The 15,332-nt window shown below is 46.6% G+C and overlaps 1 protein-coding gene across 34 annotated transcripts in view; it reads left to right on the top strand.

Moving 5' to 3' along the window:
- ABI3BP (ABI family member 3 binding protein) overlaps positions 1-15,332 on the top strand; it is a 500,595-nt gene that overhangs the window by 474,070 nt on the left and 11,193 nt on the right. For all 34 annotated transcript variants that reach the window (XM_068268431.1, XM_068268429.1, XM_068268426.1 and 31 more), the window contains one exon: positions 9,335-9,496. In XM_068268431.1, coding sequence (XP_068124532.1) covers positions 9,335-9,496 — 162 coding nt within the window. The remainder of the gene's footprint in view (positions 1-9,334; positions 9,497-15,332) is intronic.

Below are 15,332 nucleotides of genomic sequence, written 5' to 3'. Positions count from 1 at the left end.
AGAGAGTACAAATCAGTGGGGGAAAGGTCTACAGCTGTTTCATGCCAATAGTGTGTGGAGCATCATCAGGACATCTAAATACATGTGAAACCCCCTCTTATATACACAATGATATGTCTGGTTAACAATCAGCAATCAAATCAATTACCTGTCAATCAAGGTTTAACCTGCAGGTGGCTGTCCCCCAATCAGAGCTATGCAATCCGGCTGGTAAGCCAATAGGCTGAAAGGTTAGAGTGCACGCTTGGGATCAATGTCACACTCCCTCTGGTGGGCAGCATTAATCTGTACTTCCGCCTAATGGAGCGCACGCCAGGCGGACGCGGACTTTATGACGCATGTACGCGTACCCATTCCATTGTAAACACTTCGTCGCATACTTAATGACGCGTACGCCAAAAAGTCGTCCAATGTGGACACATGGTCGCATAAACCGTCGCGTCACGCCTATTGCTAACATCACCATAGGCGACATAGCAACAAATACATACGCGTGAATTGCAAGCCATGCGGAAAAATCACCAAGGGGAAAGACGTCACTAAATGCTAATTTAGCAGGAAGTGACCTCTCTGTATGGAAAACTCCCCAGCCCATCTATTTTCTTTATTTCCCCCCCTTATTTTCTTATCTGTTTTTTATTTCAAGTTAGGGATTTATATTACCTTGGTTCTGTCGCTCATACCCTTTCCCCAATAAAGTTTTTGTCCCCAAAAGAATGGAGCGAGAGCAGCAGCAATTTCCTGCCACTCCTAAAAGAAAATGGAGCGATGGTGGTGTTGGTTGATCACGTCAAGTACCTGATCAGGTTGAGGGTGGCAGCAGCAGCAGGAAGCGTTCCGCCCTGATCAGAGATGTCTTCCCTGTGTTCGCACGCAGGAAAATTTTGACAGAGCAGCAGGCGAACAGGGTTGTTGATTATTTTGATCAGGAACCCTCTACCCAGTGTGAGGAACCTGAAGCTAGTGGCAGCAGCACCAGTAGTGGCCAGGTTCCTCATGACCAGAACCCGACCGCAGCTGCTTCTCTTGATGAGGTTGCTTCCTCCCAGTACTCTCCTCCAGAATTAAAGCACACCTATGTCGATGAGAGAGATGTGCAGAAGGATTGGGATGAGGCATTGGAGGAGACCATGAGACCAAGGTCCCAAGAAGTGGTGGGTTCTGTGGTGACAGAAATGGCCCCTGTGTTTTCTTCATCCAGTAATCCATCACAACTGGGAGCTTGTGTCACCACCAATCTACATCACCACCAGTCAACTACAGAGGTGTTTCGTGGCCAGGTGGAGGGTCCAGAAGAGTCACTTATGGGTTCCAGTACTTTGGTTGAACTGGATGATGTTTTGGATGATGAGGTGGCTGATCCACCGTGGTTGCCATCTGAAGAAACAGAGCAGACGGTTGGCCAGCAGCCTGCAAGTGCTTTCCCGTCTGTCAGTACCCACCAGTCCAATGCTGAGCATCGACGTGCTAGAACAGGTCGCACCACTGCTCCACGTGCACGCACGTCCCCTGCATGGAATTATTTTACTGTTCTGGAAGAGGATGAATCCAGGGCAGTCTGTTTTGTGTGCCGTAAATCGGTGAGCAGAGGCAAATCGGGCAGTGGGTTCGGCACTTCAGGGCTGATAAGCCACCTGTGCAACCACCACAGATGGGAGTTCGAATATGTAAATAATTACAATAAGATGGGGGGAGGAAAAGCAGCAGCAACAGGCCCCTCCTCTTCTTTTTCTAGTCGTTCTGTCCCTATCCAACCTGCTTCCCATTCTACTTCAAATCCCTCTGCATGCCAGGCTGGAAGAGGACTCCAGACCTCGGCAAGCACCTCATCATCACCCTTGTTGGTTTCCTCTGAATCACCAGTGTTCCAGCGTCAGGCCTCTGTGCCAGAAATGTTGCAGAGGAAGCGGATGCTCCCTGCAAGTGATCCATTTGTTGTGAAAAATAATGCGCTCCTAGCAAGGCTGTTGGGCCAACAGCTGCTGCCCTACCAATTTGTAGACTGTGCCCCCTTCTGCAGACTGATGGACAGTGTTTCTCCACAGATCCCCAGCCGCCATTATTTTGCCAAGAATGCTATCCCTGCCCTTCACCAGCACATTGTGGAGTGTGTCGGCTGGTCTATGGATCATGCTGTCGGTGGTGCACTTCACTATGGATGGCTGGAGCAGCAGGCATGGGCAGGGAAAGTATCTAGCTTTTACCGCCCATTGGGTCACCCTCCATGGTGCTGCTGAGGAGGGTGCAAGATCTGGGGCATCTCAGCTGGTGGTGCCGCCATGTGGGGTGAAGGGGAGGCCTGTCCTACTTCCCTCTGTTACCTGTTCTGTCCAAGGCAAGTCCGCCGTTGCTGAGCCTCCCAGCAAGTGGTCTCGCTCCTACACTGGTCTGCAGCACCATCGATGCCAAGCAGTGCTGAAACTCTAATCCATGGACGAGAACAGACAAACTGGATCTGTAAACCTTGCAGCCTTACAGGATCAGATTTGGCAGTGGGTTTTCCCCCGAAAACTGGAGACAGGTGTAGTGGTGTCTGATAATGGTGCCAACATTCTGGCTGCCATTTCTAAAGGTGGCTACACTCACTTACCTTGCTTGGCCCATGTCTTCAACCTTGTAGTCCAGAAATTTCTACGAACTTTTTATGGGTTGAAGGACGCTATGGCCTCAGCACGAAAAGTGTCAGCCCACATCCGTTGCTTTGCAACTGCCTTGAAACTGCTGCAGCGCCGCCATAGCCTGCCGCAGCACAGGCTTATTTCTGATTGTCCGACGCGGTGGAACTCCACCCTCCACATGCTGGAGAGGTTGTGGGAGCAGCAAATGGCGGTCAGGCTATACCTGTCTCAGACATCTTCCTCCAGAACAGGGCCACTGGACTACATTACTGGGGACCAGTGGCAGCTGATTGGACAGGTCTGTAAAGTCTTGGAGCCGTTTGAGCAGGCAACAAAATTGGTCAGTGAGGAGCACTGCAGCATATCAGAAGTGCTCCCTATTGTCTTCATGCTGGACAAGGTTCTTGACAAAGTGCTCAGACAGGGGGAGGAAGCCCTACTGAACAGTGATCAGTCAAGTGTGGGAGTGAGTGAGCATGCTCATGTCCTGGATGAGGAGGCAGAGCTTGTGGAAGAGCCCCTTGTCCGGGGGTGGGAAGAAGATTCTGATGTGGAGCTGGAGCATGACGACAGTTCTGACAGCCAGGAAGAGGTGATTAACCTCCTTGGCAGTTTTCCCGACCTGAGCTCGGGGTAGAAAAAATAAGCTATTAGCGGTGATCCCGAGCTCAGGTCGGGGTAGGCATTGCAGAGCTTTACTTGTAGTTGTGGAGTCCCGCGCGCGATCTCGCTGCGCAGCGGGACTCCAGCCTCTCTCCCCGGCAGTGTGGGGTCTTTCCCTGGCCACCGGGATCCCCCATGTCCCCGCTATTCTTCCGGGGACCCGGCAGCCAGTTGGAGCAGCGCAGCCGTGGTGGTGGCAGCAGAGCGGTGGTGGCAGCGTGACGTCATCGGGGGCGGGGCTAATATTGAAAACGAACTTCTCTATATTAGAGAAATATAGAGAAGTTTGTTTATATGTATATTAGCGCCATCTTGTGGGCAAAGAGAAAACTGCAGCACAGGAGCCCAGGAAGGTACATTTTTTTTTATTTTGCTGCAGATCTCCCTGCCAGAATGATTTTTTTCAGGTTTTAGGGTCTGAAAGAGTGGAAAAAAATTGCACCGCTTTTAGACCCTAAAATCTGGAAAGAATCAGACCGCCAAGGAGGTTAATGGCAAACATCTCTTCCCTATGGCTGCACATATGCTCCAGTGCCTCCGTAAGGACCCCCGTATTAAAACTTTAAAATCAAGGCTCGACATGTGGGTAGCAACCATCTTAGATCCCCGGTGCAAGGGCAAAATGCGGCAGTTCATACCCCCCTCCCAAGCAGATGCCAGGATGAGCCACATCTGGGATGCCCTTCTTCGTTGGGCAAAAGATGCGTATCCTGAACCTGTATCCCGGGCCCAAGCTACCAAGCCTCAGCATGCTCAGCAAAGGGTTGTGGTCCCACCCCCAGCAGCAGCACCAATAGCCAATCTGTGAACCTGCTGAGCATGTTGAAGGAATTTTATCAGCCAATGCCAGTTACTCCTTGTAGGAGCAGCACCACCAGCGGGCAAAGTAGTCATCGCCAGCGGCTGGCCCGTATGGTGAATGATTACTTGGGGTCGGCCAGTGCTCCAGACAATATGGAGAGTAATGATAACCCCATGGAGTATTGGACAAAACAACTGGATACCTGGCCTGAACTCGCTCAGTATGCACTGGAGGTTCTTGCATGCCCCGCCACCAGTGTTCTTTCTGAGCGAGTGTTTAGTGCTGCAGGTAGAGTGGTCACCGACCAACGGACCCGTCTGTCCACAGACAATGTAGACATACTAACATTCATAAAAACGAACAAGGCATGGATCAGTGATATTTGCAAGGCCCCTCTCACTGATTCATGATGATGATGATGATGATGATGATGATGATGATGATGATGATGATGATGAAGATTAGACAGACTAAATTAAACTTTTGCTGTAATGAATGCCATGGAACCACCTCTAGGTCCCATGGCCTACGACAACTCCTGCTGCTCCAAACAAAAAATTATGACTGCTGTGAAACCACCTCTAGGTCCCATGGCCTATGACAACTCCTGCTTCTCCAAACAAAAATTGTAATGACTGCTGTGGAACCACCTCTAGGTCCCATGGCCTATGACAACTCCTGCTTCTCCAAACAAAAATTGTAATGACTGCTGTGGAACCACCTCTAGGTCCCATGGTCTTCGACAACTCCTGTTGCTCCAAAAAAAAATTGTAATCAGGATTGTGATTCAGCTACCACTAAAGCTAAAGTTATCAGCAGGACTGCCAGGGAACTGGTATTTGTTTAAAAGGAAACATCCATTAGTTTCCCTTTAACATTGTGGAAATTGTTCCGCCGGAATGTAGCGGTGACGGAATTTCGTTACCGCGGAATTACCGCGATATCGGAAATCACCTGTTCCGATCATCCCTAATTATAAATGCTTATAGAAGAAAATGTATGTCATATTGGCTTCTATAAAGGTGTTTATGCAGAATTTACTGGAAATGCAAAGTTCCATTGCACTGTTTTTTATAGAAAGTGGTAGATGAGATTTTCCCTTCACATCACAGTGTTTTGCAGATTTGTTACAGTCATGTAGTGAACTACGGTTGCTGCCTCATCCCTAAAAAAAAACCTGACATATAAGAATTACACAGGTCCTGTGGTTAATCAGATACAGTCAGCATCTCACCTGCATTTAATCAGTGCCAGGAACGGTATAATTCACATGTCAGGATTGGAAAGATAAGGCGGCAACCCTATCCTTAACTTTAAATAAATGAGTATGAAGGGCCCTGTAACCCAATCAGCATCATGTGTAACAGATGGCACAAGAATTTAGCACAAAACAAATGAGCACTAGAGTGTGATGCATCAATGTAATCTTGCTAAGAACTAAAGTAGTTTTCCTCAAGTCACCAGTCAGATTTAAACCTTCAAAGTAAAAATGAGGAAAGTAACTCCAGCTGTTGGTAATAAAACGTTGATGTGTCAGGCAATGTGTTACTACATTCAACTGATGTGCGTTATTTATGTCTAAATAATTACGTGTGAACCAATTACCATGTCAGCAGATCCACTTATCTGCTATGGAAGCCCGCCACTTCAACCGTTGTGCTCTTAGGCCTGGAACCCACTGAAATCAGCAAATGCAAAACGCAACCGCTAGCGTTTTGTCTGAGCGGTTTGCAAGCGGATTCATGTGCGTTTTTGGTCATGTTTTGCAACATTGTATTTTTTTGCCCAGCGGGTGCATAGCGTTTTGCATTTTGCGTTTTGATCCTGATTGGTCCTGTGAATTATTTTTCATTTTGTTACAGTGTGCTGAACCGCAAAACGCTAGCAAAACCGCTCAGTTTAGGTTTTGCTGAGCGTTTCCGCTGGCGGTTCAATACTTTACATTGAAGCGCTAACGCTCCCAAAATGCTGCACGTCCTGCGTTTGCGTTTCTGAGAAACGCAAACGCTCCTGTGGAAGTTGCCCCATCCATTAACATTAGCCCACCCAGCGTTTTGGCACACTGCTAGCGTATCGCAGTGCTGCCAAAACGCTGCCAAAAGCGCTCCTGTGGGTTCCAGCCCTAAGGCTGGATTCACAGTGGTCCTTTGCATAACGCACACCTGATAATGAGTGTGAACTGCAATAGAGACTGGCCATAGGCTGTAATACAAAGCCTGCATGCAGCGAGTTAGAACAATGCGATCAGTTACAATGCAGTACTGTGAACAGCCCCATAGAATTGTGTGGGCAGTGAGTTGGCATGCAAAGTTATTCTGCAATGCAGTTGAGCACCGTGAACCTAGCCTAGAAGTCAAACTAAACCCAACATTGAAGTTGTTGAAAGCAGGCATCTTGTTCAATGTACAGTATATTAAAGGTATTCCTTGTGGCACTGCATTTTCAAATTTAAAAATGACCTCATGCATCATTTCAATTTATACCTATCTTGTGGTTGCTAATATGTTTGACTAGCTCATGATGAAATTCATGTCTTCTAATTTGGTGGTTCGCCTGGTCCCTGTTCTTGCCGTCTTTCTCCTGTCAGCTACTGGCAATAGGACAACCTGCAAGGTGAGACACTGTCAAGCTATAACCTTGCAAACCCAAGGATGAAGACTAGGTGCTCAGCTAACCTCACCAGTATGGTGATCATTCATACAAATAAAAGTTATATGTGTGCATTAGGATCTAATATGATCTATTTATTAGACACATTGAAATTAGTCCTATCAGTGCTTATCAAAGTCAAGGGCCAGATCTAGTAGGACATCTCCAAAGATCTCCATCTCCAGGAGACTTATTAACCACCTGAGGACTGCAGTGGTAAACCCCCCTAAAGACCAGGGCAATTTTAACTAAATGGGCCACTGCAGCTTTAAGGCATAGCTGCAGGCCCATACAACACAGCACACAAGTGATCACCCCCCCCCCTTTTCTCTCCACCAACAGAGCTCTCTGTTGGTGGGGTCTGATCACCCCCCCCCCCTGTGTTTGTTTGTTTTTTAATATAAATATTTGTTGTTTTTTTAATAAAATATGGTATTTTTGTGTGTGCTGTCCCCCGATCCCTCCCTCCCTCCCCCCGCTGGCCAATCAACTGTCATAGGCTTCAGCCTATGACAGCCGATCACTGTGCAGCCTCAGGAGGGGACAGCCGTGTCACACGGCTGTCCCCAGTACAGCGCTGCTGCCGATCGCAGCACTGTACAAGTAAATAGACAGCGATCACGCAGTCTAACAGTTTCCCGAGCGGCAATCTGAAGAGGGGGCGGAGCTCTGCCCTCCGAACATGAGATGCGCGCGCAGCGTGCGCCGCAATCTCATGTAAATTAGAGCCCCAGGACTTGACGCCAATTGGCATGGGGCGGTCATCAAGTATATACTCGCATATAAGCCGACCCGCATATAAGCCGACCCCCCAACTTTTCCCTGAAAAACCAGAGAAAAATGATTTACCCCCATATAAGCCAGGGGTAGGAAATGCTGGATTGGTGCAGCCCCCCAGTGTGTCCCAGTATAGCTAGTATAGTGCCCAGTATAGGTAGGTAGTGTCCAGTATAGCTAGTATAGTGCCCAGTATAGCTAGTAAAGTGCCCAGTATAGCCAGTATAGTGCCCAGTATAGCGCCCAGTATGGGTAGGTAGTGCCTCAGTTTAGCTAGTATAGTGCCCAGTTTAGCTAGTATAGTGCCCCAGTATGGCTAGTATAGTGCCCCAGTATGGCTAGTAAAGTGCCCAGTTTAGCCAGTATAGCGCCCAGTATGGGTAGGTAGTGCCTCAGTATAGCTAGTATAGTGCCCAGTTTAGCTAGTATAGTGCCCCAGTATGGCTAGTAAAGTGCCCAGTTTAGCTAGTATAGTGCCCCAGTATGGCTAGTATAGTGCCCCAGTATGGCTAGTAAAGTGCCCAGTTTAGCCAGTATAGCGCCCAGTATGGGTAGGTAGTGCCTCAGTATAGCTAGTATAGTGCCCAGTTTAGCTAGTATAGTGCCCCAGTATGGCTAGTAAAGTGCCCAGTTTAGCCAGTATAGTGCCCAGTTTGGCTAGTATAGTGCCCCAGTATGGCTAGTATAGTGCCCAGTTTAGCCAGTATAGCACCCGGCGCTGCTGCTGTGACGATGCAGAGTGCAGGAAAGAGCGCGGCTCCCTATAGCGGCGATCTGTATCGCCGTTACCAGGGGAACCGCTCTTTCCTGCCCCCTGCATCGTCACAGCAGCAGCGCCGGGCTGTGATACACGCTGAAACTTCAGAGGGGAACGCGGATTAGGAAGCGGCCGCTGCCTAAGCAGGTAATAGCAGCGGCGGCCGCGGGGGGAGCGGGGAGGGGGGAGCGGGGCGCGGACCACCCACCACTAGACCACCAGGGAAGACTCGCATACAAGCCGACCCCCCAACCTTTTTGGGGGTCAAAAATTTGGCTTGTATGCGAGTATATACGGTAGTTAAAGATACTTGAAAGTCTCCGAGTAGATGCTAGATCAAGCCCTTTGTCTTCTTTGACTAACCTCTTAGTTGTTATGTTAAAGTGAACCTCCGGACTAAAAATCGACTCAGCAGCACTGAAAAGGCCTGGTGTTTCTTTAACAGTTTCACAGCATCAGAACTTTGTTTCTATTATCCAAGCCTCATTTTTAGCTGCACAGAAGAAAACTGCCCGGGCTTTTTTCCCCTGATGCTGTGCAAAGCATGATGGGATTTCTGATGTTGTTGCTCTCGTTCTGCTGTTTTGGTGCAAATTTTTTTTTTCTACTTTCAGAATTTGACATTTGAATCCTAGCGTGTGCAGCTGGGAGGGGTGATCAGGACAGTTGGAACTGTCTCCTGCTCCTTGTCACCTCCTTTCAACCAAAAAGATGGCTGTCCCCATGACAAAGATGGCAGCCCCCATGAATCACAAACATTTGCCTGTTCTTTTAAAACAGGGTGGGTAAAAAATTATATTACCCATCTATTCTAATTAACATAACTAATGTAACTTAATGACAGTATGTTTGTTTAGGCTGAAGTTCCTCTTTAACGCATAGAAAATGTTGGCCCTACTGAGGCTGAATTATGCAATCAGATGAGCAAAGATTTTAAATCTGACACCATCATCATACAGCTTGAGTTATCTACCTTTTTTGTCAATTACTATCATCAATATGAGAACTGAGATTGCATCCTATGCTTAGGTATAATAAGTCTCCACTCTCTCATTTCCATACAAACAGGGGGGAAGGATGCCATCTGGACAGAAATCAAGTTTAAATCAGACTCTTATTCTGAATGTAAAGGAAAGCAATATGTGAAGAGGACTTGGTACAAGAAATTTGTTGGCATTCAGCTGTGCAACTCCCTAAGATATAAGATATACCTCAGCGATACACTTACAGGTAAACATTTGTGTGTCTGTCTTTTCTTATTACTTTGCTTCTTACTTAAAGCTAAGATTGTGCCACCAGATTCTGCACAAAGCTCCCCACTCTGATTTCCATAGCACAAAACAGGGTAAGGGCCCGTTTCCACTACTAAGTGATGCGAATGCAGCTACCTAACTGCATCACTTCCGCTGCCCGATGCGGAAGTGTATTGGAGGAGATGAGATGCGGCTGCGGGCGGATGTGGCTGTGCGAGAATCTGCAGAAAGGAAGCGGTAACAGGAGCGGCTGCCGCGGGGGGGGGGCATTGTTTGTGGCACTACTTACTTACCTACCTACCCACCCACCCATACTAGGGTGCTATACTGGGCACCTTACTAGCTATACTGGGCACTTTACTAGCTTTACTGGGCACTTTACTAGCTTTACTGGGCACTTTACTAGCTTTGCTGGGCACTTTACTAGCTATGCTGGGCACTATACTAGCTTTACTGGGCACTATACAATACAATACAATAACATTTGTAAAGCGCTTTTCTCCCATAGGACTCAAAGCGCATAGTTGTGTCTCAGATTAATACAGGGTTGCAGGCTGGGTTGTGTTACAGAGGAGATAGTCAGATGTTCATGAATGCCAGACTAAAGAGGTAGGTTTTCAGTTTAGGGCTCGTTTCCACTAGTGCGGCGTGCGTCTCGTAGACGCACGCCGGCACTGAGCGGGATCGCACGCGAATCCCATGAGCCGTGCCATGCACGGCTATGGGAATCGCAGCCTCCGCCGCGAATTCTGTAGGGGGGGCTCCGGCCGAATCGCTACTGCAAGCGTTTCGGCCGGCGGCGCAGTTATCCCCTATGGCAGAGTTTCCCCGTGCGATTTGCCTGCGGGGAAACTCTGCGGATTCGCGGCAGTTTCCGCGAGAGTGGAAACGGGCCCTTAGACTTAAATGCTTCCAGGGATGGAGCTGTCCTAATTGGGTGTGGCAGGGAGTTCCAAAGTGTAGGGGCAGCATGACAAAAGGCTCTGTCTCCAAAGGTTTTGAGGTGGACTCTGGGGGGTGACCATGGTGTTGCGTCCTTTTGATCTAAGATTGTGGGGGGTGTGATGCAGTTGCAACAAGTCCTTCAGGTATCCAGGGCCCAGATTGTGCACTATACTAGCTATACTGGGACTATACTGGGGCAACTAAACTCCCTATACTGGGGCACCTATGCTAGCTATGCCGCCGCACCCCAACCCCCCTCCCCCCGTAACCCGCTGCACACGACACTGTCCACTAAGTCGCGCACCCCCCACCCCCCGGAGAAAAGTCCACTGAGTCGCGCACCTCCCGCAGAAAAATTTGATCAGAAAGCAGTCCCCGGGCCGGAAAAGGTTGGGGACCCCTGGTTTAAACTACTTATAACAGTTTATACAATACTGTAATATTTCACAACACTTATATGTAATAAAAAAATCAGTATTGTATCATTTTTACATGAAGACAACTTTGTTTGTATCTCTGGAATGTTATAACTGAAGTCTTTTGTAAGTAGGGGACTGTCTGTATAAACTTTTCTCCCTACAGGTACATGTTTATTTTTCCCCTGGTTACTGCTTTAGCTTTCAAGAGCACTACCTCCTTTGGTCATGAGTCTAAGGCTGGGTGCACACATAGCAGAAACGCTAGCGTAGCGGGAAACGCTGTTTTATGCAGCAATGGTAGTCTATGGGACGCAGAAGAAGCTGCGTTTCACTGCGTCTGTACAGTCTGTGTTCTGCAAACGCTGGTAGTGTTACATAATATGCAGGCTGCTGCCAGAGCGCACATAATGAATGTCTATTGTAACGCATATGCATAGCGTTTTTAATAAAAAGTAAAGATCTGTGATGTGTTTCCGCTTCGTGTTGTCTTCCTAGTGATTTGCATACATTTTAAAAAACATACGCATACAAAACCTATCTACCACAAACAAATTAACCACTTTCCGACCGCGTCACGCCGATGGGCGTGGCCGGGCGGTAGCCCCAGGACCGCCTAACGCCGATTGGCGTAAAGTCCTGGGGCTGTAATTTGCATGAGATCGCGCGCACGCTGCGCACGCATCTCATGCTCGGAGGGCGGAGCTCCACCCCCTCTTCAAAGGGAGACTGTTAGACGGCGATCGCGCCGTCTATTTACACTGTGCAGCGCTGCGATCAGCAACAGCGCTGCACTGGGGACAGCCGTGCGACACGGCTGTCCCCCTGGGGAACAAGAGAGCGATCGGCTCTCATAGGCAGAAGCCTATGACAGCCGATCGCCGTAATTGGCTGGCTGCGGGGAGGGAGGGAGGGAGGGACAGGGTTTAAAGAAACAGGGATTTTTTTTAAAACAAACAATAATATTTATTATGAAAAAAACAAACATGGGGGGAGCGATCAGACCCCACCAGCAGAGAGCTCTGTTGGTGGGGAGAAAAGGGGGGGGGGGGGAAATCACTTGTGTGCAGTGTTGTGCGGCCCTGCAGCTTGGCCTTAAAGCTGCAGTGGCCAATTTTACTGAAAATGGCCTGGTCACTAGGGGGGGTTTAGCCCTGCAGTCCTCGAGAGGTTAAACCGCACACAAAAAACGCATGAAAAACTCATCTGCGTGAAAAAAAAATAGCAAATCGCAAACGTACCATTGTAAAACGCTACTTTTTCACGCTATGTCATATGTGAACCCAGCCTAAAGGGAAGCTGTGCTCTTGAAAGCTAATCTTTCATGAAATTAGCATAAGTGGAGATAAAACCAGTATCACATAAGGCTCGTACACACGTCATACTGAAGCTGATGACGGGGCCGTCGGCACCTCCTGCTGGGCGGGTTTTCAGCAGACAGTACAGCGTGTGTACAGTCAGTCGGCGGACTGATGAGGCTGTTTCTGAGCAATCCGCCGCAGAAACAGCCTTATCAGTCCGCCGACAGACTGTACACACGCTGTACTGTCTGCTGAAAACCCGCCCAGCAGGAGGTACCGACGGACCCGTCATCGGCTTCAGTATGACGTGTGTATGAGCCTATACAGTACTCAACATTGTTTTATTTTCAAACACTATTATAAATGTCTGTTGTTAATGAATTTACTATGGCCTGTGTAATAGAAGGTGTGTTGAGGCAAGTAATTTGCACAAATTTTTTTTTTCACTTGGTCTTTATTGTGAAGAAACAAAACATCAGGTAAGGAACAATACATCCTCTATACATAGTAGCATGAAACCTGCAACATTGGCAAGGGTTTCAATATGCATAGCAGACCAGAAACACAACACAGAATGGCATTATACAACAAAGAGAAAAATAATAAAGATTGCATTGCTCAAATATTTTCAAGCTAAATAGTCGTACCCCATTTCTCAGCTCACAAAGTTGGGAGGTATGGCTTGGAGCCACATGTACCATCATAAAACATGGGAGTAACTAAATTCAAGGCTGCACGCTATGCTCTGTCTTGCAGCGTGGCGTGCCTTCCTTGGTTACGCTCGCTGCTTACATAGCAACGTGCATTCCTTTAAATGCTGGCCACTGCTGTAAAGTATGGTGACCGAGCGAAGCGTGCAGCCCTGAATTTAGCTTGCAGTGCTGTCATGGAGCTCACGTTGCTTTAGCAGTGCAGCTTCATGAATCCGCCCCCTTATGTTTTAAAAAAAATCAATTTATATTTAGCTTAGATTTTTTTCTTTTTTTTAATAAGAGGGTTTTTAGGTTATTTTTCAGTCACTTACAAAATCCTAGTGGTTCTGGTTCACCATGACTTAACGGGTTACTTTGTACAACACATTGAAGGTGACAAACTGTGAAATGCCATTGAGGCCTGACAGCAAACAGTTTGGCGGAGGATGGAAGTTGTGGAGAAAGTACTGTGGGGCCACATTCAGTCTCCAGACCACAAAACTGGCAACAACATGAAGACACACATTTTTTTTGCTTTCAAACCATGTTTGGAAATGTTCCCAGTGTTTGCACAAACTTAATTCAAAACTCAGAAGTGACTTTACAGAAATATGCATAGAGTGATTGTACTTTAATAGTTTTAGTAATTGAGCAGGCGTCTGAACATCCAAAGCATTAAAGTCGCATGTGGAAACCACACCATTGTACTTATTACAAATACAAAAGATATACAGGCTATAAATCTGTCCCCAGAGCGAATTATATTGCATTTAAAATGTCTTGGCACTTACATATGGATGCTAGAAAATAATGTTGTTATTGGTCTGTAATGTTTAATGCTCGAAACTCAGCATTTTAATTATAGAAAACTACAACTAGTGCTGTTTACCTAGTACTTGTCATGTACTAAAATGTGTGTTGTTGACTAGAAAGAAAACAGCAATACTTAACAGATTTAACAAGACGTCAGGAAAAATGTGGGTTCAGTTGCACAATAAAAGGAGTTTTGAATCACAATACAAACAGTATTTACAGTTGTGTTCAAAATTATTCAACCCCCACTGAAATTGAGTGTTTTGGCCAGTTTGACATTGATTTTGATCATGTCAGTCATCTTGTTTACAATTAAATCAAAGAGGCACTTGTAAGTCAGACAAATATAACATAACATTTATAATGAAATAACCACAAATGTCTTTTCTGTGCTCACATCATTCAACCCCCAAGTGACATTCATTCTTAGTACAACATCCTTTTCCAGTTATAACAGCTTTTAAACATGAAGCATAGCTTGACACAAGTGTCTTGCAGCGATCTATGGGTATCTTAGCCCATTCTTCATGGGCAAAAGCCTCCAGTTCAGTCACATTCTTAGGCTTGATCCCAAGCATACCTCCAAGTCCACTAGAGCATGGTTGCAGATTGAAGGCTGGAACATTTTGGAGTGGCCATCGCAGTCACCAGACTTAAATTCAATTGAGAACCTCTGGTGGGACTTAAAGAAAGCAGTTGCAGCCACTTTGTGTTAAGCTATGCTTCACGTTTAAAAGCTGTTATAACTGGAAAAGGATGTTGTACTAAGTACTAAGAATGAATGTCACTTGGGGGTTGAATAAAACTGATAATGATGTGAGCACAGAAAATACATTTGTGGTTATTTCATTATAAATATTATAGTTGTCTGACTTACAAGTGCCTCTTTGATTTAATTGTAAACAAGATAACTGAAATGATCAAAATCAATGTCAAACTGGCCAAAACACTACCTTTCAGAGGGGGTTGAATCATTTTGAACACAACTGTATAGCCAAAATTACCAAAAGCAAAACGATAGTATCCTAGGAGATTCTTTTTTGAATGATGCCAGTACTTTTCTCATTATACCCCAATAAACAGAGGCATGAGATGTGGAGGACACAGGAAACAAGTAGAATGTAGGAAGTTGCACACACAGAGGCAGAAGTAAGTGCTACGATAGCTATGGACAAGAAAAGAAAGCAAAGGCTGATTATTAGCCAAAGCAAGAAAGACACTTCTTCAATGAGGCAAAGGGCAACATACAATTACAGAGACCCACAGCCATTAACCATAATTTATATTCAACTAATCTGACCACCTTTAACTACAGTCTAATTGGTTCCCATTGGGTTTCTGCACTTTGGACATCATCACATTGCACTGCCTTACTGAATATGTACAAATTTGATTAAGGATCTGTTCACATCAGCTTTTAGCTGCGGATCCAGCCGTACGGTTCCGGTTTCCGTTATGCTGAATGGACAAAAAAATGCAGCAGGATCCAATTTTCCTGACCGTTTCACTCAGCGGAATGGAAACGGAAGGTTTTGCAGCAAAATAGGAACCAATGAAAACAGTTTTTACATCTAGTGTGCTGTAAAATGTCTGACAGGTTTCCAGATGGCCGGATCCGTACGGCCGGATCCTGGAAAAAACGCAGA

Source organism: Hyperolius riggenbachi, chromosome 2 (genome assembly GCF_040937935.1).
Source record: "Hyperolius riggenbachi isolate aHypRig1 chromosome 2, aHypRig1.pri, whole genome shotgun sequence".
NCBI lineage: Eukaryota > Metazoa > Chordata > Amphibia > Anura > Hyperoliidae > Hyperolius > Hyperolius riggenbachi.
This window is presented reverse-complemented; position numbering and strand designations above follow the sequence as displayed.